At 37.9% G+C, this 23,266-nt stretch overlaps 1 protein-coding gene across 3 annotated transcripts in view; it reads right to left on the bottom strand.

The window, feature by feature from the left end:
• The window catches only part of cenpf (centromere protein F), a 47,069-nt gene that overhangs the window by 22,975 nt on the left and 828 nt on the right, over window positions 1–23,266 (bottom strand). For all 3 annotated transcript variants that reach the window (XM_061879653.1, XM_061879645.1, XM_061879637.1), the window contains exons 2-9: window positions 18,416–18,587; window positions 17,862–17,987; window positions 17,593–17,663; window positions 17,394–17,521; window positions 9,169–9,260; window positions 8,828–9,086; window positions 1,559–1,761; window position 1 (exon numbers count right to left, since the gene is read on the bottom strand). The exon at window position 1 is cut by the window's left edge and continues 125 nt beyond it. In XM_061879653.1, the coding sequence (XP_061735637.1) occupies window position 1; window positions 1,559–1,761; window positions 8,828–9,086; window positions 9,169–9,260; window positions 17,394–17,521; window positions 17,593–17,663; window positions 17,862–17,987; window positions 18,416–18,577 (1,042 nt within the window). In that variant the 5' untranslated portion in view covers window positions 18,578–18,587. The remainder of the gene's footprint in view (window positions 2–1,558; window positions 1,762–8,827; window positions 9,087–9,168; window positions 9,261–17,393; window positions 17,522–17,592; window positions 17,664–17,861; window positions 17,988–18,415; window positions 18,588–23,266) is intronic.

Here is a 23,266-nt window from a genome sequence, read left to right on the forward strand (position 1 = left end):
ACTGAATGGGGGAGAAAAAACAAACATTGAAGACTAGTTTGTCACACCTTCCTGCTCCAGGTCATATAATGAGTATGTACAGTAGACCAGGGGTCGCCAACTTGTCGATTGCAATCGACCACTCAATCTGTGGGAGCCTACCAGTCGATTGCGAAAATATTACAAACATAATTATGTATTAATAAGAGTAACACCCCTATCCAGAGAGTGACCAAGAGACTGCCAACAGGCACGCAATTTAACCCCTGAACACGCCCGCACACCTCGTCTCTCTCTCTTTACAGCCTCTCGTCCTGCAGCTCTCGACACAGCTAACACCCCAATCATGGCACTGCAACAATGCATTAAGGCTGACTGTTGCAACAAATCTGACATTTTGTAGCATCTACAATCAAACAACTCTTCCCTAAACCTCGACCATCATTGCTCAGCTGCGAAAGAAAGCTGACGCCCAATACTACATTTTGTAAACATTGTCCCAAAGTCCAGATTTTGTGTTGATTTACAGGGCTCAAATTTAACCATTGCAACTGCAGCAAAAGCCTCGAAAAATGACCAACATTTGCGGCAAGAACATGCCGTGACCGCCCTTGACTTTTTACTTGTTAATGGACGATTGATGTAACAGTAAACTGTATTATGATCATTTGCGATAAAATTCCAGATGGTTAGTAATACTGTCTAATTTTTTAATTACCGTAAAAACTTCATTTATTAATGCATTTCAGGACAACACAAAGCCAGGCGCATGCACACTAGCGTCGTTTGGCTTGATAATCATGGCGGACTAAAGACACAGACTTTGCTCGGGAGATTTCCCTTCAGAGTAAACGGAGCCAAACGCTTGGTTTAACGGTATAATTTTCCCTCGCTTCGCGCCATGAGTTTAAGAGCGCACTACTGTGTTTAGATGGCGACATGTGTGGACAATATTGGAGACGGACGCACTCTTAATGGATCTGTCCCGATACAGGATCTACATGTACATATAAATGTACATAACTTTAAAAGAATTTTAAAAAATACCTCCCGTTATCAAAATGTAAAAATAGATATAAAAGCATCATGTAATGACAAAAAGCTGATGTTTATAATAATAATAAAATGTTTATATATATATATGCTTTGGAGCCCCTGCCTCGAAAGAAAAATAATGTTTGCCTAGGTGCCCTTCTAACTTGCCTTGGTGCTCTAATTAAAACTTTGTTTTAAAAATACCCGATAGGTGAATAGCTGATTTTACTACTTCCGCCGCTGACGTAAGACAACCATGTGACTCGCACCCCATATGCGACTTTAAGATAAACAAATTTACAGTACTACAATACTAAAAATATAGTGGCCATAAACAGTTAGCTTCTACATCTGTGGTGCGTGACTCGTTTGTTATTATAAAAAAAAAACGCACACAAATTGGGAAAATAGTAGGCAACACAACACAAAGCGGCGCACGCGCGCACACACACAAAACATTTGACGCAAGGGTAGATTTTGCTTTGGTTTTTGACTAAAGGTGTTATGACCACTAATATAGACAATTTGTAAGCAGATGTCATACCTTGACCTCAAGCTGCTGATGCCTGTCTGTGCTCTGACGCAGGTCGTGGCCGGTTTTAGCCAAGTCTCTGTCCCTTTCATTCAGATCTTTACGGGCTTGGGTCAGCTGAACTTGTAGGTCCTGTAGCTTGGAGGCCTGGCTGGAGATCTCTCTTTCATGACTGGAAAGACTCCTTTCCAGTTCTGACACACGACCACGCAGGTCTGAAAAAAACAGTGGACTCAAATCCCTTGAAAAAACTGATTGTCCACTTGACAAAGTATATCATTTAGTAGAAGGAGATCATTTGATGGAGAACAAAAATTGGTACAAGTCCTAAATCATAATACAATTTTTCTCTATATAGTGACCCTGGCTATCAAATTACTGACTACAAGGCACAGGGTTGTATGTTTTTTTTTTCACTAATAGCACCAGTGCTACAAAATGAAAAAAAAAACAGTAGCACAAAAAAAAATCCTCAACTGTACTACAAACCCCGTTTTCATATGAGTTGGGAAATTGTGTTAGATGTAAATATAAACGGAATACAATGATTTGCAAATCAGTTGAATATGCTACAAAGACAACATATTTGATGTTCAAACTGATAAACATTTTTTTTTTGCAAATAATCATTAACTTTAGAATTTGATGCCAGCAACACGTGACAAAGACGTTGGGAAAGTTGGCAATAAATACTGATAAAGTTGAGAAATACTCATCACTTATTTGGAACATCCCACAGGTGGTGCAGGCTAATTGGGAACAGGTGGGTGCCATGATTGGGTATAAAATCAGCTTCCATGAAATGCAAAGCAATTCACAAACAAGGATGGGCCGAGGGTCACCAATTTGTAAGGAAACTGTCGAACAGTTTTAGAACAACATTTCTCAACGAGCTATTGCAAGGAATTTAGGGATTTTACCATTTAAGGTCCGTAAAATCATCAAAAGGTTCAGAGAATCTGGTGAAATCACTGATATTACAGACCTTTGATCCCTCAAGCGGAACTGAACCAAAAACCGACATCAGTGTGTAAAGGATATCACCACATGGGCTTGGGAACACTTCATAAAACCACTGTCAGTAACTACAGTTGGTCGCTACATCTGTAAGTGCAAGTTAAAACTCTGCTACGCAAAGCAAAACCCATTTATCAACAACACCAAGAAACGCCACTGGCTTCGCTGGGCCTGAGCTCATCTAAGATGGACTGATGCAAAGTGGAAAAGTGTTCTGTGGTCTGACGAGTCCACATTTCAAATTATATTTGGAAACTGTGGACGTGGTGTCCTCCGGAACAAAGAGAAAAATAACCATCCGGATTGTTATAGGCGCAAAGTTCAAAAGCCAGCATCTGTGATGGTGCGGGGGTGTATTATTGCCCAAGGCATGTGTAACTTACACATCTGTGAAGGCACCATTAATGCTGAATGGTCCATACAGATTTTGGAGCAACATATGTTGTCATCCAAGCAACGTTATCATGGACGTCCCTGCTTATTTCTGCAAGAGAATGCCAAGTCACGTGTTACAACAGCGTGGTTTCGTAGTAAAAGAGTGCGGGTACTTTCCTGGCCCACCTGCAGTCCAGACCTGTCTCCCATCAAAAATGTGTGGCGCATTATGAAGCGTAAAATACGACAGCGGAGACCTTGGACTGTTGAACGACTAAAGCTCTACATAAAACAAGAATGAGAAAGAATTCCACTTTCAAAGCTTCAACAATTAGTTTCCCCTGTTCCCAAACGTTTATTTAGTCTTGTTAAAAGAAAAGGTGATTTAACACAGTGGTGAACATGCCCTTTCCCAACTACCGGTACTTTGGCACGTGTTGCAGCCATGAAATTCTAAGTTAATTATTATTTGAACATCAAATATATTGTCTTTGTAGTGCATTCAACTGAATATGGGTTGAAAAGGGTTTGCAAATCATTGTATTCCGTTTATATTTACATCTAACACAATTTCCCAACTCATATGGAAACGGGGTTTGTACTACCACTGTCGGTAACACTAGTGTAGGGCTGGGCCACATGGATCAAACCCATCCATCCATCCATTTTCTACTGCTTATTCCCTTTCGGGGTCGCGGGGGGTGCTGGCGCCTATCTCAGCTACAATCGGGCGGAAGGCGGGGTACACCCTGGACAAGTCGCCACCTCATCGCAGGGCCAACACAGATAGACAGACAACATTTACACTCACATTCACACTAGGGCCAATTTGGTGTTGCCAATAAACCTATCACCAGGTGCATGTCTTTGGAAGTGGGAGGAAGCCGGAGTACCCGCAGGGAACCCACGCATTCACGGGGAGAACATGCAAACTCCGCACAGAAAGATCCCGAGCCTGGATTTGAACCCAGGACTGCAGGACCTTCGTATTGTGAGGCAGACGCACTAACCCCTCTGCCACCGTGAAGCCCACATGGATCAAACCTCATATCCCAATATGGTCTGGTCCATTAACTAACCCGTAAATGGAAATATCCGTTAGCGTAACTAAATAGCTCCACCATACCTTGATTCTAAATTTTCGGGATTGACGGGAAAGTCAAATACTCAAAAACAGGTATCAAAAAGGAAGAAAAGTAGGTTTTGCATAATAGGGTCCCAATTTAAGAGGTGTTTTGAGATCAGAAAAAATAAAAGGCCTTGAAATTAATATAATAAAAGTCAAACAATCTCCAATCTTCTTCTTAAAAAAATCCCCAAACATTTAGCTACACTCAATTCTTCAGCTAACAAAATCAAGTGTCTGGTTTAAGAGGACATGTTTAAAGGTCAGCAGCAACATGAAAATAATATACATTTAACAATGGTGTTTTTATAGGTAAACCTTATTATAGGACATAAACACAAAGAATTTAGGTAGAAACACCAACCTGCCAACTGCTTCATGATGCTGTGTGACAGGCTGTGTTCTGAAAATGTATTTTAATAAGTCGATTATAGTTACTCGTTATTGTACCAAAAAGTAATTTAATTACTAACTGAATTACTTTTTAATACATGTAATTAATTACTGGGTAAAGTAATGAATGTGTTACTAAAAAAAAAAAAAAAAAAAGTCAAATGTCTGGCATAATGCAGTTAAGATAAGTTTCAATGAGTTATGTTAAAGTCAAATTTACCAATGATTGTCACACACACACTATGTGTGGTGAAATTTGTCCTCTGCATTTGACCCATCCCCTTAATCACCCCCTGGAAAGTGAGGGGAGCAGTGGGCAGCAACGGTGCCGCGCCCGGAAATCATTTATGGTGATTTAATCCCCAATTCCAACCCTTGATGATGAGTGCCAAGCAGGGAGGCAATGGGTCCCATTTTTATAGTCCTTGGTATGACTTTTGGTTTGAACTCACAAACTACCGATCTCAGGGCAGACACTCTAACCACTAGGCCACTGAGTAGGTGGTGTGTGTGCTTTATAAAAGGTGGTGCCTGTTGCCTAGTGCAATGCTGTACGCTTGGCTCTTTCACTTGTAGCACCGGTGCTACTAAATGGAAAAAATTAGTAGCACAGAATTTTTTTTGTAGCAATATGAAATGGCTTAAATGTCACAATTTCATTATTAACACTGAACATACACATGTGCCCTCCAAAATACAAACACAATGCCATCTTTTGACAAAATGTACTCAATTAAACACTGATAACACCTTTAAACTGTGCTAACACAAATGTAGGACTGGGCGATATGGACCAAAACTCATATCCCGATATAGTTTGGTCCATAAATTAACCTATAGATACAAATATCCGTTGACGTAACTATATATCTCCACCATGCCTTCTTTTCCAGTTTTAAGGATTGATTGATTGATTGGTACTTTTATTAGTAGATTGCACAGTTCAGTACATATTCCGTACAATTGACCACTAAATGGTAACACCCGAATAAGTTTTTCAACTTGTTTAACTCGGGGTCCACGTTAATCAATTCATGGTACAAATATATACTATCAGCATAATACAGTTATCACACAGGTTAATCATCATAGTATATACATTGAATTATTTACATTATTTACAATCCGGGGGGTGGGATGAGGAGCTTTGGTTGATATCAATACTTCAGTCATCAACAATTGCATCAACAGAGAAATGTGGACATTGAAATAGTGTAGGTCTTTTTTAGTAGGATATGTACAGCCAGCAGAGAACATAGTGAGTTCAGATAGCATAAGAACAAGTACAGTATATACATTAGAAGTACATTTGATTATTTACATTAGGTTGTTTATAATCCGGGGGGATGGGATGTGAATGGAGGTGGGTATTAGTAAAGTGTTAAAGTTGCCTGGAGGTGTTGTTTTAGAGCGGTTTTGAAGGAATATAGAGATGCACTTACTTTTATACCCGTTGGGAGTGCATTCCACATTGATGTGGCATAGAAAGAGAATGAGTTAAGACCTTTGTTGGATCGGAATCTGGGTTTAACGTGGTTTGTGGAGCTCCCCCTGGGGTTGTGGTTATGGCGGTCATTTACGTTAAGGAAGTAGTTTGACATGTACTTCGGTATCAGGGAGGTGTAGCGAATTTTATAGATTAGGCTCAGACTAGGACTGATGGGGGATCCCAAATACACAAAGTCAGGTACCAACAAGAAAGAAATGTAGGTTTTGTATAATAGGATCCCAACTTCAGAAGTGTTTTGAGATAAGAAAAATTAAAAGGCCTTGGAAAAATTATTTAAAAAATCTAATATAATCTCCAACCTTCTTTAAAAAAAACATTTAGCTATGCTCAATTCTTCAGCTAACAAAAACACAAAAAAACTAAATGTAAAATAAAGTGCCCTGGTTTAAGAGGACATGTTTAAAAATCAGCAGCAAAATGAAAATATTATAACTTTAACAATGGTGTTTTAACTAGAAGACATTATTATAAGATACAGTATACTCACAAAGATGTTGGCCAGGAACACAAACCTGCCAACTGCTTCTTGATGCTATGTGACAGGCTGTGTTCTGAAAATTACTTTTAACAATTAATTCATTGTAGTTATTTTACCAAAAATGTAATTCAATTACGAACGGAATTACTCTTTAATAAAGTAATTAATGTGTTACTTAAAAAACAAACTTTAAATATCTGGCATAATGCAGCTGACATAAGTTTCATATGGATGGATATACAGTATGATAGCAATGGGTGCATGCCTTTTATAAGGCGGTGCCTGTTGCCTAGTGATGTGTGATGTCAGCGAGTCTGAGTATGAGCTGTTTATGTAAGCTTAGCAAGCTCGCAGTGGCTTTTCGTTGGCTCCGACCGCAGCGCTTTTAAATCTTTCCCTGGTTTTTGTTACCTCTGCTTAATAAATAGATTGAATGTGCTTCCATGGTTGTATGTTCTTGTCAACAAAGGGTATTGTCCAGATTGCAAGTGTGTCACTTCAATCATTGATTTGTTGTTCCTCCATTTCGTCCAACTCAGACCTTGTTTTCATGTTGGAAAAGTTGGAGCTCACTCACAGCCCTGTTCTCCTCTGTGCATGGCACAGGAGGCAGGGACACACACACAGCTGCGAGCTCGCACAGAGCCATCAGTGACAATTCAGCGTCAATCACCTGCCCATTTGGTTATGGTTAAAGTAAATTTTAAGATGGGCAAAAATTTAACTCTATTTCGATCAAATTTGGAAGGATTTATTTTAGGCGCAAAACGCTGATACAAGGGTAAAATCTGTCACCTGTGCTGTTCTTTTTCCCCCAAATAATCGCACAATAATCACCTATTTTCAGTAGCAAATGCGACTGAAATGCTCGCACTATACATCCAAGGCATTGATGTTATTCAGTTTTTTTTCAAAGTGGGAAATAAATTTATTTGAACCAGTGCACTAGTATAATTTCATTTTGTTTTCTAATACAGTAGTACTCAAAACATGTCCCAGATTTAGAATTAATATAAATCAGAGTGTGCTTGGCTTCCTAAAACAGCACAATTTTAACATGCCTTTAAAAAAGAAAAAAAAATAACAAATACATTAATTACTATTGTACACCAACAATACAATAGCGTGTTATACTAAAATCTAAAGTAGTTTTAAGCAGTAATGTGATAATGAATAACATAGGGCTGGGCGATATATCGATATATCGCGGTTTGTCTCCGTGCGATATACAAAATGACTATATCGTCATATTCGAGTATTAGCTGCAGGCATTGCACTACAGGCTCTTCCGACTCCTTCTTGTGTCTCCTTCTCACAGACAGCAAGCGCACAAACTTACACACGTCACATACTGTCATGTCATACGTCACATACGTATACGCCCTAACTGAGCAGAGGGAGCATACTGGGTAACATTAGTTGTGATGCTAGCGCAGCCGTGCGAGTGGTAATACGAGAGAAAGAAGGTGCGAATTAAGGAAAAATTAATTCCCAAGAAAAACCGCAGGGGGTCCATCGTCTGGCGGTGGTTTGGCTTCAAGCGGGAAGATGTCTAATAGACAATTTTAATTTGTCAAGTGTGGGGCACAAGTGTTGCTACCAAAAGTAGCATTACTGCTAATATGTAGAATCATTTGAAAAGTCACCTGCTAATAACTTTAATAAATACAGTTTTGGTCAATTGACTTAGTTGTGATTTCCTTCTCTGCATGAATGTTTAAAACGAGCATATATTAATGCGGTATGAACAAGAATGTTTTAATGTAGACACAGAATCATAATACTGCTGTGATTATATGTATCAAGTGTTAATTCGAGGCTAAGGCAAAATATTGAGATATATATTGTGTATTGCGATATTTAAAAAGGGCCATATCGCCCAGCCCTAGTATAACATTTACTTTTGAGAGTGGTTTTCTAAGGTTTTAGTCTTTGAGCTGCTACTCTGTCAAATACACCAACAGCAACTTCTCCATATTTTGATGGAAAATGTCAAAACCATTTCGATAATATTTAACATTCTTGGCCTGGGGTTGGACTCATTCTGCTTCAACATGGTGCGGAAAAGGCAGTGCTCAATCGAATTGCTTCGTCCAGTTACCGATACGCTCGGTCATGTTTTGAAATAATTACATTTTTTATTATATGAATATAATCTGCTTCTTCTTTTCAGCACTGTCCTTCACATGTACTATCTTGCTTACCATGATTGGAAAACAAGGTTATGTCCACTTACGTTTGGACACTAATACATTAGGTAAGGTACCACTGTATTTTGCATGTGTCTCATAGAACAAAATAGCTAACCAAATGACATTTGTATTGGATGTCCATTAATTACACTATGCCGGTGTACCTAATGTTGTAGTATAAATAAAGTACCTTGGTTGAGGTTCTTCAGTTGCTCCATCTGTTGTGATCCCCCCGGACTAGGCGCTGGTCTGGCGCAGCTCATCCGCTGGCTGGGTTTGATGGGTGTCTCCTCGTGGGTGTCCCACAGAGATGTGGCCCGCCTCTTCAGAGGCGTTTCCGTAGCATCCTGAGACTGGCGATTTTGCTGTTGCCAAGGAAATATGGAGGATCCCGCTAGCCGAGCAGCGATGTCTTTGTGGCTCACGCTGGCAGACGACTGATTTAACAGCTGGAGAAACATTAGCAGCAAATTTAACAGCAAGTACTTAGACGTTACAGGCATATCCACAATCTCAAAGAAAAATACTCACTTTGACTTGCAGAATTTTGAGTTCACTCTCTAGCCTTTTTCTTTCTTCCACTTCCTGGTTGTATTTATCTTGAAGGTCCTCTAGTCTGTTATCTGTAACAATCAAACAATATAACCTTCCAACCATTTAGCAGATTTTCACACAAAAATACACAACAAAGCAAGAACAAATGCAACTGTGGTAAAGATCCAGATAAAATGTGCAAATATAACTTATTTTAATTTTGTTGCTGTTACAGTCTAATAACAATAAGTTTTTGGGGGTATTTGATTGGAAAAAACGTCCAAAAATGTTTTTATTACACCTAAAATCCAAAGTAAAATATCAATACCTCACCCATGTGGAGAGAATTTGGCTCCTTAAAGGAAAACTGCCCTTTTTGGGGTAAATTTTGCCTATAATTCACAGAACTTATGTAAGACAAGAAGAAATATGTCTCTTTTTTCTAAACGCATTCTAAGTCGTAAATAAAGGTCTGCTTACAATTGAGGCAATGGGAGCCATGACTTCATTACGTCTATTCTGACCATAAAACCCAATAATTACTATCCAAAAAGTGCCAACAATACTCCATTTACATTTTGTGACTTAAATATTAGCCAATTATTAGCATTAACAATACTGTTATTATAGACGCTAAAATTATACACAAAGCAAACTATAATCTGCTACCCAAGAATATACAAAAATGTTTGTCAACAAATGAGAAATATAATCTTAGAGAAAAAAGTAATTTAAAACATTTTACGCACGTACAACACATAAGACCTTCAGTATATCTGTATGTGGAATTAAATCACGGAATGGATTAAGCAAAGAAATCAAACAATGTACTAATATGATCCACTTCAAGAAACTCTTCAAACTTAAAGTGTTTACAAAGTACAAAGAAGAACCATGATAAACATTCTGAATTTATCTCATCCATCCATTAATTTTCAAGATAATCTTACTCATCTCACCGTATAAAATATAACTTAATTCACCAAGTATTATAATTTTTTTTGTTATTACTTATGGAGTATGTTGTGAAAAAATTGAGAACAGGATGTGAACAAAAGTTTTAGCAACTGCTATGTAAAGGAAAAGGGGCAGTATTAAATAAGCTCTGATTCTTCCTACTCATTTTCCAATATGCTGAATAGAGAAACTGGAAATTCTGATGTATCATGTTTTATGCATTAGGGGTGTAAATTTCGGTTCGGTACGTACCTCGGTTCAGAGGTCACGGTTCGGTTCATTTTCGGTACAGTAAGAAAACAAAAAAATGTAAATTTTTTGATTATTTATTTAACAAATTTGCTAAATCTTCCACCAAAAATATATTTTTTTGTGGAATATTTGATGTGAAGTAATCCGAAACTTGGATAGGTCAATAATTCATAATAAAGTTGATTTTGATTCAATATTGTTTTGAGCAATGACAGTTTGAAAAATAAAAAACAGCTTTGATTTATTAGCCTACGTTGCAACTTTTTCTAATTTACTCTTAGCCTTTAAGCTTTTTTATTTCACTTTTGTTTATGTTTTTGTTTATTTTATTAGTATTTTTAGAATGTGCCGTGGGCCTTTAAAACATTAGCTGCGGGTCGCAAATGGCCTCAGGGGTACACTTTTGACACCCCTGCTATAGATAAGAATAAATTCTGATAAATCTATGGCTAAAAAGCAGAGCCTGGCGACGCATGCGCGTTTATCATACCTCTCTCGCTCTCTCTGTCTCCACCCCTCCCTCACGAATGTAGCTGCGTGCAGCACTTTTTTTTTTTGTTTTTAATCCCTTCTTAACCCTGAACGCACATTGAAAATACCCGCAACCATAACTCAAAATGCCGAACATTCGAGGCATTTAAGAAACTCCACCTGGACAGCTACGCAAAGAGGACATATCCGGTGAAAAGAGGAGTTATGGTCAGTCTATCATAGCCCAGTCGTTGCTAGCATGCCGTGTGTTGTTTTTTGTATTGATTGAAACTTTTATTAGTAGATTGCACAGTATAGTACATCCATTTCTACCGCTTATTCCCTTTCGGGGTCGCGGGGGGCGCTGGCGCCTATCTCAGCTACAATCGGGCGGAAGGCGGGGTACACCCTGGACAAGTCGCCACCTCATCGCAGGGCCAACACAGAAAGACAAGACAACTTTCACACTCACATTCACACACTAGGGCCAATTTAGTGTTGCCAATCAACCTATCCCCAGGTGCATGTCTTTGGAAGTGGGAGGAAGCCGGAGTACCCGGAGGGAACCCACGCATTCACGGGGAGAACATGCAAACTCCACACAGAAAGATCCCGAGCCTGGGATTGAACCCAGGACTGCAGGACCTTCGTATTGTGAGGCAGACGCACTAACAGTATAGTACATATTCCGTACAATTGACCACTAAAGGGTAACACCCCAATAAGTTTTTCAACTTGTTTAAGTCGGGGTCCACGTAAATCAATTCATGGTGCCTCGGTGTGCAATGTTTCTTTCTTTCTTTTCATAGTTTATTTCGAACATGAGCACATTTACAACACAATACATCACACAGTTTCATATCACCTTACATCGCATCATGTCCGAAAAGGAGTAGGAAGAAGCAAAGCTTATTTACAGTAATCCTGCCCCTTTCCCACATCAGAGTGCCCACAAATATATACCTTCATTCACTGACCTTCTTTACAGCAAAATAGCAAAATGACATCCGTGAATGAGTAACACGAGTAACACAACAGTTTTGTAATATGTACTTAATTAATTCAGACAATATTAACATACTGAGATGAAGAATATCTTAGGGTTGAAAGTGTTTCTCATAATTCTTCTTTGTACTTTGTAAGCACGATTAATTTGAACAACCTCTTAAACTGGATCATATCAGTACAATGTTTAACTTCTTTACTTAATCCATTCCATAATTTAATTCCACATACTGATATGCTAAAGGTTTTAAGTGTTGTACGTGCATACAAATTTTTTAAATTAGATTTTCCTATAAGGTTATATTTCTCCTCTTTAGTTGAGAAGAACTGTAGTACATTCTTTGGTAGCAGGTTATAATTTGCTTTGTACATCAATTTAGCTGTTTGCAATTTTACCAAATCACCGATCTTTAATATTTTTGACTCAATAAATAAAGGGTTTGTATGTTCTCTGTATCCAACTTTATGTATTGTTATAATTGATCTTTTTTCTAACACAGTTAACGAATGTAGCACACATTTGTAGTTGTTTCCCCATATTTCTGCACAATAACTCAGATATGGTAACACTAGGGAGCAGTAGAGAATATAAAGTGATTTTTGGCCCAGGACGTATTTTGCTTTATTCATTATTGAAATGTTTTTTGCCACCTTATGTTGTATGTTTTGTATATGAGATTTCCAGTTCATTTTATCATCTAATAATACTTCCAAAAATCTGGTTTATTTTACCCTTTCAATATCTACTCCGTCTATTTGTATTCGTGTCGATTGCTCTTTTCTACTGTTACCAAATAGCATTATTTTCGTTTTACTGAGATTCAAAGATAGTCTGTTTTTATCAAACCATTTTTTTAATTTGTTCATTTCTTCCGTTATTATTTGTATTATCTTCTGTGTGTTTTCTCCTGAACAGAAAGCAGTTGTGTTGTCTGCAAATAAAACTAACTTCAAGTCCTTTGTAACTTTATAAATGTCGTTTATTAAAAGATTAATCAATCTTGGTCCAGTATTGATCCCTGGGGTACACCAGAATATATATCTAGCCTTGTTGACATATTTTCACCCATCTTCACATATTGCTTCCTGCTGGTTAAATAGCTTCTTACCCAGTTCAATACCAAACCCCTGATGCCATATCGTTCTAGTTTTTGTATTAAAATATCAAGATTAATTGTGTCAAATGCTTTTGTTAAATCCATGAATACTGCGGCTGCACATTCTTTACCGTCTATTGCATTGGTAATTTCCTCTTATATTTTGATTAATGCTATTGATGTTGAGATATTTGCTCTAAATCCAAATTGATTCTCCACGAGCGTCCCAATTTAGTTGATAAATTTATCTAATCGGCTATTGAATAGTTTCTCCATGATTTGGAGAATTGTGGAAGTAATGAAACTGGTCTGTAGTTAGTGAACTGGTGTGTGTCTCCATTCTTATGAATTGGTAAAACTTTTGCAATTTTCATTTTGTCAGGGAATTTGCTGGTTAGAAATGATACGTTACTGATATATGTAAGAGGTTCTGAAATGTCTTCTATAACCATTTTTATCGTTACCATATCTATTCCATGACAGTCAGTTGAGGTCTTAGATTTACAATTTGATTACAGTTGATTTTTGTCTGCTATTATTATGCACCAAAAAGTGTTTGTATTACCCTTTCAATGTCAACTCCATCTATTTGTATTTGACCTTTTGTTCTACTCTTACCGGATAGCATTTTTTTACTTTTGCTGAGATTCAAAGAGATTCTGTTTTTCTCAAACAATCTTTTTAATTTGTTCATTTCTGGTTATTATTTGTATTACCTTGTGTATGTTCTCTCCTGAACAAAACACAGTTGCATCTGCAAATAAAACTGACTTTAAGTCTTTTGTAACGTTTCAGGTTTATAAAAAAGATTTAACAATTTTGGTCCGTTTATTGATCGTTGAGGTACACCACAAGATCTTTTCAGCTTTGTTGACCTTTTTTCTCCTATCCTCATGTATTGCTTCCTGTTTGTTAAGCAGCTTTCTTCCCAGTTCAAGACCAACCCTCTGATGCCGTACTGTTCTTAATTTGTTTAATAAGATATTATGATTGATTCATTTGGGAGTTCTGTGTAAAGTAATATCAGATTTGGTTTCTTTTGTTTTTTGTTGTTCTGCCTCTATAGATCTTTGTGTTATAAATATTCAATATAATGTTTTTTTTGTTACAATTGTTCTTCTTTTGTTTCTTACTAAATAGTTTCCATGGACAATGTTTGTCATACAATTCAGGAAGGTATGAAATAAATTATTATATGCTTCATTTAAATACTCTTCACTGCACACATTGTCCTAAGTTGAAATATTTTTGTCATCCATGTTACTCTTCCTGTAGTTTTCTTCATAGAGTGTGAAAACTGATAGGTGATCGCTGATGTCAGTTATAAGCAAACCACTTGTAGTATTATTGTCAAAATCATTAGTAAATATGTTATCAATATGTGTGGCACAATGTCCTGTGATTCTGCATGGCCTTTAAAGGATACTTAGGACTTATTCTATACTGTACATTGTATCTATGAAGTCATCAAATGTATTTTGCTTGTTCAGGTTCAATAAGTTCAAGGTCAAAAGGTTTACCTTAGCCTCTGTAATTGATTATGTTTTACAGACCATCTTCAAGCTGCTTTCTGACCTTTTCTTCAGGATGCGCCGTTTCGTTGGTGGTCATATTTACGTGACTTCAATACATCCGCATTTTCTCCACGTCATCTTTTTTGTACTGGTAATTTTTAGCGTTTCCATTGTGAGTCTACTGACAGTCAAAATGTATGCTACTTTATATTAAAAATGGCAACAGCGGAGGATACATGCCCCACATAAAGGAGGATAGAGAAAAAGAAGGATTAATTGACTACAGGTACATCGTCGGACTACAATGGCGGACCCACACAAAGTGAAGTGAAGTGAATTATATTTATATAGCGCTTTTCTCTAGTGACTCAAAGCGCTTTACATAGTGAAACCCAATATCTAAGTTCCATTTAAACCAGTGTGGGTAAAGTGTCTTGCCCAAGTACACAACGGCAGTGACTAGGATGGTGAAAGCGAGAATCGAACCTGGAATTCTCAAGTTGCTGGCACGGCCACTCTACCAAACGAGCTATACCGCCCCAAAGCACATTGGATCAACTTTTACCATATATGGATAATCCGCTGACGCATCATTCACAGTCGTACATAGAGAGATTATGGACTTGGTTTCAGAATTGGTCACAAACATAGCGCCCTGTAATCACATGAGGAATTGTTGACCAATCAGAGAGAGTATGGCCTGACAATTTCTTAAATGATTGGTCAAAAGCCCCTCACGTGATTATAAGACACAATGTTTGGGACCAACTCTGAAACCGAATTATCCGTACTCTCTCAATATCACAACAGGAATTAATACGTACATAACAGGGCTGGAAATTAACCGCGTCAACTGCTGCGACCGCCCTTGTCATTTGTCATAATACCCTACAAAAATGACAAGCATTTACGGCAAGAACATGCCGTGTCCGCCCTTGACTTTTTATTTGTTAATGGAATAGGGATGTAACGGTAAACGATATAATGATATACTGCGGTAAAATTCTGGACAGTTATTAATGCTGTTTAATTCTTTAAATATCGAAAAACCATCATTTATTAATGCATTCTAAGCGTCAATGCTCACTTTCTAAAAACGCACCAGTAGCCGCGCCTTAGAAGATGGCGCATGCGCACCAGCGCTGTTTGCAATGGCGGAAAACAACACACAGACCTCGCTCTTGAGATATTGCCCTGCAAGTAAACGGACATCTGCAGAAATTTGTAAAGCATGCTGACGGTAACATAATTGAGAATAGTCAGGCCATCACCAGAAAATGCAGGCAACACTTCAAAATTTGAGCCAACTCCGGAACCAGCAGTCACAACTCCATGTTGAATGCAAAGTATGTCAACTTGTAGCTGAATGCATGATGGCAAGTGTTTGAAAATGAACTTGTCATTGTTGGTCTGTCAAAACGTTTCTTATAGTTACACTTATATCTTACATAAAGTTACTTGTTATTGGGCCCTATCGGTGAGCGCGAGGAGTATGTGCACACGACGCAAAATGTACTTCTGTGTATGCGTTTTGTGCTGTTAATGACCGCTGCTGCTTTACGTTACTTTTAAAACAAATCCTAGCAGAAACACTAACGTATTTGTTTGTATAATTGTAGCATTAGGGTTTGTGTGTCACTGTGTGTGTGTCAGTCAGATGATTATAATAATAAGCAACATCTGATAAAAATAATAATACATTTGCTTTTCCCTTATTTACAGAGTGGGCGTGCAGCGGGCAAGTTGGATGCCACAGTAACAGTATATAATTTGCCACTATCACACATAGAATACCTGATGTCTTCCAGAAGCAGCTGCTAATGCTCCTTTGTCAAAAATGGCAAAATACCTAACTGCAGTGCTGTCACATTTCATTGCTAAACTTTCAAATAGTTGAGGTGTTGTCTGATATGTGTAAGACTCGACCTCTCATATATCAACACTATTGTTATATACCGGTACTAGGACAAAAAGTGCAGTTATATCTTATGGCCATCATGTGCTATCTTTCACATTTTTACATTTATTTTTATTTATTTGTTTTTTAGTTTCGACCAAATTATTCTGTTAATGTTTATGTTGCTTTCATATGCACAATGAATTTCTATTTGAGGTACATGTAACAGTTATCTTCAATAATGTTTCTTCTACAAAGTATATTTTGAACGTGTTAGTTTTTTAAAATAAAATTTTGTTAAAAGATTTCAGTATTAGTACTTTTTGTAAACAGTGAACATAAGTTGTGATGTAAACAATAATGAAATGAAAATTGCATGGTGTTTTATATATTTATTCATACAAAACTTTACAAGTTAGGTAATATACTATATGATAGTTTATTTCAATTCATTAACATTGGATTATTTGTATAGCATATACTTCTATGTGTGTCTATGTGAGCCCTCTTTTAAAGGCAACACTTGCCTTGACCTTATAAAGTTAAAATTGTAAGCCCGACATAAGACACAGCGGGTTATAAGGCGCATTGTTGATTTTTGAGAAAATGAAATGATTTTAAGTGTGCCTTTTAGTCCAGAGAAATATGCTATTTGAAATGTTTTAAATGATGGTAAAGAAGCACCTTTTTGAAGGTAAGTAGCCTACAGGAAAATATAACAATAATCATTTATGTACACTCTTAAAAGCATATTTTGTTCTGTTTATTTATTATTGTTTTATTTGTATCTTGTTTTTTTAACAAAATACAATTGTATTTCTTTATTTCTTTTGAGTTTAAAGCTAGTTGAACCAAGATATATTTACTTTTTATTATATTTATGTATGTTTTTCCCTCTAAAAAATCCAATAAAAATGTAGATTACATTATTTTTAAAAGGAGGATTGTTTGGCCATGGCAGAGGCCACAAAGAATATCAAAAAACATTCAATAAGATAAGAAAAACTACCATAAGCCAAATTGTTTTACCTTGCTGCCTGTAAGCTGAGACTGGAGTGGGGAAAGTCTTCTGTGGAGTGGTGAATGGCTGCAGCTCCGAGGAGGAAGTTAAGGAGGAAGAACCAGCAGGTTGAGAACGATCAAGCTCATTTTTATACCTGAAATTCAACAGCTCATAATAAGAAGACTGCAAGTATGTCAGCATATAAACAGAAATAGCACAACTCACTTCTTGAGTTCTTGCTCCAGTCGCTCTATGGTCTTCCTGCAAGAGTTGAGCTGGCCCTCCAGATAGCTTACCTTGATTTAAACAGAGAATCACATCACAACCACTCTATTTTCAGCTCAGGTCCAATACTCTTTAGTATCTGTAGGATATGGTATTAGTAATGATCACAACACTATAATTGAATGAATACTTACATAAAATATGCTTGCACACGCACGCGCACACACACACACACACACACACGTTGTTTTTTAAAGCTTTACACTTACCTGCTGCTCTTTGACCCCAAGATCATGGGCAACCTTTTGGCGTGCTTTCTCTATAGAGTCACATGACTCTACTAATGACTGGTTCTCTCTTTTCAAAACAGATGCCTCATTGCGTTCACTGTCCACCTGCAAAAATGCAATATACAGTTAACAACAACATACCATTTGCCTTGTTTTTATTCAGAAGTATTTAACCACACGGTTATCAAACCACCAACCCCATTTAGTCAGATTGACTTGAAATTTCTCATATATCTCTCTCATCTTAAAAAAGGTTAGATTTATATTCTGTTGTCTTAATTAATGGTGAGATTTAGTTGGGAAGATTTAGTTTGGTCAGACATCTGCTGATCAAAGGTTAATAAACTAAAAATGATGTCTTTATTTTAAGCATTCTCTTTCTTAGCTAGGATAGACTTTTTTTCCCACCACTCTAAAACTCAAGAGGAAGTCTGTATTAATGTATGCAAGGATGTCATTTTGAGCATAACAATAGCAGATTCAGACATCAAAGTTTAAAACCCAGTAATCATCAAAGCACCTTGATCACTGACCTTTTGTTTCTGCTTCTGCAGGACCGCCTCCAGAGAGTCTAGCTGAAACTGTTTTTGATTCCTTTCTTTCTTCAGTTTGTCCAGCTGGACTTCCATCTCTTGGATCTTTTGCAGGGCTTTTCCTGGAAGTCCATCCTTCCACTCCTCCACCGCCCAGCTCATGGTCAGTCACCTGCCCATGCAAATAGGATAAAAGGCATGAAAAAGATATTAGATGGGCAAAACTGTTGGGACAGTCCATTCTATAAAGTGAAAATATAGATTTGGGCGGTGGTGTTTATGTTTGGTGCTACGTTTCGTCTTTGAATACCAGCTACACTTCTGAATTTAGACACTGATTTTATACATTGTTACAATAATGCCTTAATTTTCAAATATGTTTACAAATGTAATGTTTGTCTGATCTTGAATGGGATTGTGCTGAAAATTTTAATTTACCCTCAGGGATTAATAAAGTATTTCTGATTCTGTAATGTAACCTGGCATTTGTACCTAAATAAAGGCTTTCGATAATGTGAACGTCCAGTGATTAATTGAGTTTTAAAATGTTCCCAGTGGTGTTAAAGTGGAACTGCACTCTTTTTAAGTTTGCCTATGATTCACAATCCTTATGAAAGACAACACATGTATTTTTTATGTATTCTAACTCATAGATACACGTAAATAAAAGTCAGTCTATAATAGAACTTTATTGATTCCTTTTGGAGAGTTCCCTAAGGAAAATTAAAATTCCAGCAGCAGTAAATAACGAGGCTATTAATGGAAATGAAATAGAAAATATTACAATAAGGATAAAAATAATAATCAACCATAAGAATAAAAATATAACAGTACAAACAAGAATATAGCAAGACAAATTAGGCAGTGGTGACCATGTTATGAAAAAAAAAAATACAGTGAATGGGAGACATAAAGTTATGGCCTCATTGCATTCATTCCGACCATGAAATCCAATAAATAACCATCCAAACAGCCCCAACAATACTCAGTTTACATTTTGTGACCTGAAAATTGACCAAGTATTAGCAGTCTTGTTATCATAAGCGCGAATGTTAAGAAACGTTTTTTAGCTGTGCATTGTCACAGAGCGGTAACTTCCTTATGCAGCTGTATTGACGTGAGCTGCTTTCTCGCCTCGGAGCTTGTGGAAGTTGATTCAGTATTATAAATTATGCCTCTCACCTTGATAGTACAATGATGTGGAAATGAACTGTGAAGTTGGTACACTGACAGCCAACTTAGACCCGTAAATGGCCAAAAAGACTCGAAAACATGAGTTGTTGCACCAATGTGTTCATTCGTGAGGAGTCATTCCTCATCTGAATGGTTATATACCAACATCCTAACAGTTGGCAACCCACTGAGAGCAGACAATGTCCAGTAAGTAGGGCTGGGCGATTTGGCCTTTTATTAATACCTCGATATTTTTGAGCCATGTCACGATATAAATCGCAATATTTGGCCTTAGCCTTGAATGAACACTTGATAGATATAATGACAGTAGTATGATGATTCTGTGTCTACATTAAAACATTCTTCTTCATACTGCGTTAATATATGCTCATTTTAAACTTTCATGCAGAGAGGAAAATCACAACTAAGTCAATTTAGCAAAACTGTATTTATTAAACAGTTGTTAAGCAGTGGCACAAATATTCACGTCATTTCAAAACAGAAAGTGCAACATTGTCAGAGAAATTTTAAAACAAGCTGTTAGTGCACTTTTGTGCATGATGTCACTATAATTTTTCCAAGATGGCGCTGCTGTAGTGGCTGCTGTTAGCAGGAACTCTGTGCTCTTGTGTCATCCTTTTGTGTTTCCCTCTTGTTTTCATGTGTTATTATATTTTTTTGCCTTTTGGTCCGGGACCCTTTGGGACTGTGTGACAAGGGGTGGCACTTTCGTGACCTCTGCGGTGCTATTTTGTGGACTTCTGGATCTGCCTCCCGGGAGGCCTTTTGGCCATGGAGACCAGCTGCTGGGTCTCTGCCACACCGGAGTCGGTTTGGAGGGACTGGAGGAGACGCAAATGAGGGGACAGGGCTGCGGAGCTGGCACTGAGGGCCGGGACTGTGAGGCTTCGTGGTGTCTTGGCTGGGTGAGCAGGTGTCGGACACCTCAATCTCCTTGGACGTATCCTCGCTCATCCATGCGGACTGGACACTGGCCGAGAGTTGGTGGGCGGCTCTCTTGGTTGGTTTGTTGGGTCTGGTCCTGTCTCTGGCCATGCTCCCTCCACCCCAGCGTATATGTTTCTTTTAGTTTTTAATCATAGCTGTATGTAGACGTGGCTGGTTGTATCCGCTGCTTTAATGTCATTAATGTCCTTTGTCTTCTTTGATGTTACCCTCTTACACACATGTGAGAGGGATGTGTACTATGGCTATGAGTTGTTTTTTTTCCCTTGGCCCAGGCTTACACCAATTTTTTTTATCATATTTAATTTTATTTTAATCTTCTCTTTTTTTCTCCCATTCCCCCCACTTGTTTACCTGTATGTCACGTTTTTTGTAAGGGGCGCTGGAAGCCGGCAGACCCGTCAGCGATCCTGTTCTGTCTCCCTGTAATGTTTGTCTGATCTTGAATGGGATTATGCTGAAAATTTTAATTTTCCTGAAGGAACTCTCCAGAAGGAATAAATAAAGCACTATCTCATCTAATCTAATCTATCAATCAATGTTTATTTATATAGCCCTAAATCACCATTGTCTCAAAGGGCTGCACAAACCACAACGACATCCTCGGTAGAGCCCACATAAGGGCAAGGAAAACTCACCCCAGTGGGACGTCGGTGTAAGTGACAATGATGACATATCAAAACAACACTAATTAAAGTGCACTTTTTGTACAGAACGCTACTACAACAGTTAAAAACAAATAAAGTGCACTTTTGTGCATGACGTCACACAAGATATTTCAATAAGTGTCAAATAAAAATTAGCTGCATAATAGGAAATCAAATAGCAGTGCTGCTAGTTTTTGTAGCAACGCTTTCGTCGCATAATTGTTCGACATATTCCCGCTTGAAGCCAAGCCACCGTCAGACGATGCACCCCGTGCTGTTTTTCTTGGGAATTAATTATTCCTTCATTTGTTACAAGATTGAAACTTCTCTCTCGTATTAACAATCGCAACGCACCGTTAGCATCACAGCTAATGTTACCCATGTAGCTACCACTCTGCTCGGGGAGGGCGTGAGACGTTGCACGCGTGACGTACGTAAGAAGGTGCGCTTGTTTACGTCTCTGTGAGAAGGAGAGACAAGAACGAGTGTAATGCCCGCAGCTAAAAGCAACTGTGTGAGAAGTTGAGAACATATACTCGAATATCACGACATAGTCACTTTCTATATCGCACAGAGACAAACCTGCGATATATCGAATATATCGATATATCGCCCAGTCCTAAGAGTAAGAAATGTTTAGTTATGTCTGTTGGCTTGCATGTCTGCAGTAAGTAGTATTTAGTAATGTTGAAAGAAAAAAGCAATCGTTCTGAGGTGTTTGTGAAATTGCTGCGCCACCATATGTTTAAAATTAGCAAATACATAAATAATACATGTTATTTTGAATGTGACTGCTATTCCATATATACATACAGCTTGTATATAAAAAATTGAGGAAGTGGATGTTTTTAAAGCGCTTTATGAGCAGAATTAGCGACTTCCACAGGCTCTATTGTGTCACGTGGGGGTCACATCTTGGTGCGGGGTCGTTCTCCCAGGATGCAGACAGACAACTCCGGATGAAAGCGTCCAGGTAGGATATGATTTATTGTCATAAATAATAACAAAATACAGGAAACAAACAAAAGGAAAGTGTGCCAATGGCACGAGAAGCTAAGGAACAAACTTAGCACAGGTATCAGGACTCGAGAAACATTAGGAAACCTGCATATAGCAAATAAAGTCAGACTGAGCTTGGCAAGAAACGTGATTAAATAGCTCTCTGATTAGAGCTCAGCAGCAGGTGAGCGTGCCAAACACTAACTAGAGGCAGGTGAATACAATCAGTACCCATTATAACCAAAACAAACCCAGGGGTGCACAAAACAGGGACTGAGGGAGACAAACTAACGGAGCAAAACCTAAACTAAACATGGCCACGGATCATGACACATTGTAAGGCCGTACCCATATCTGCAGCAGGTCTCCAAGGTGAACAGCCTCTGGCATGTTAGATCAAGCAGTAAATAAATTTACTAGAGTGCAGAAAAAAAGGAAAACGTAGGTGCTTGTCTTACATAAGGATTGAGAATGATAGATTAGATTAGATTGTACTTTATTTATTCCGTCAGGAAAATTAAAATTTCCAGCACAATCCCATTCAAGATCAGACAAACATTACAGGGAGACAGAACAGGATCGCTGACGGCTTCCAAAAAAGATGAGATACAGGTAAACAGGGGTCGGGGGAAGGGAGAAAAAAAATGAAGATTAAAATAAAATAAAAAAAATCGGTCTTAGCCAGGGCTCTGGAGAGGGGGTGCAGACTGAGGCCAAGGGGAAAAAAACAACTCATAGCCATAGAACACACCCCTCTTACATGTGTGTAAGAGGGAAACATCAAACATCAGAGAACACAGAGGACATTAAAGACATTAAAGCAGCAGATACAACCAAACCAGACACTTCTACAAAGGCAACATTTTCAAAAACAAGCAAAGTTCTTCTTTATTTTAGTGTATCAGAGGATGAGAGAAAATAATTCAAATTAAAGGGTATTTGTAACAAGGGCGGACACAGGTAGTTGCCTAGGGCCCCAAAATATCACATAAAAATGATCTCTCATTCAGGCACAGCCACTGTCAAAAGCTCTCTTTCCCACCAGTCACACACTTGCAGCCTTCAC

The sequence above is a fragment of the Nerophis ophidion genome, linkage group LG02 (assembly GCF_033978795.1).
Source record: "Nerophis ophidion isolate RoL-2023_Sa linkage group LG02, RoL_Noph_v1.0, whole genome shotgun sequence".
Lineage (NCBI taxonomy): Eukaryota > Metazoa > Chordata > Actinopteri > Syngnathiformes > Syngnathidae > Nerophis > Nerophis ophidion.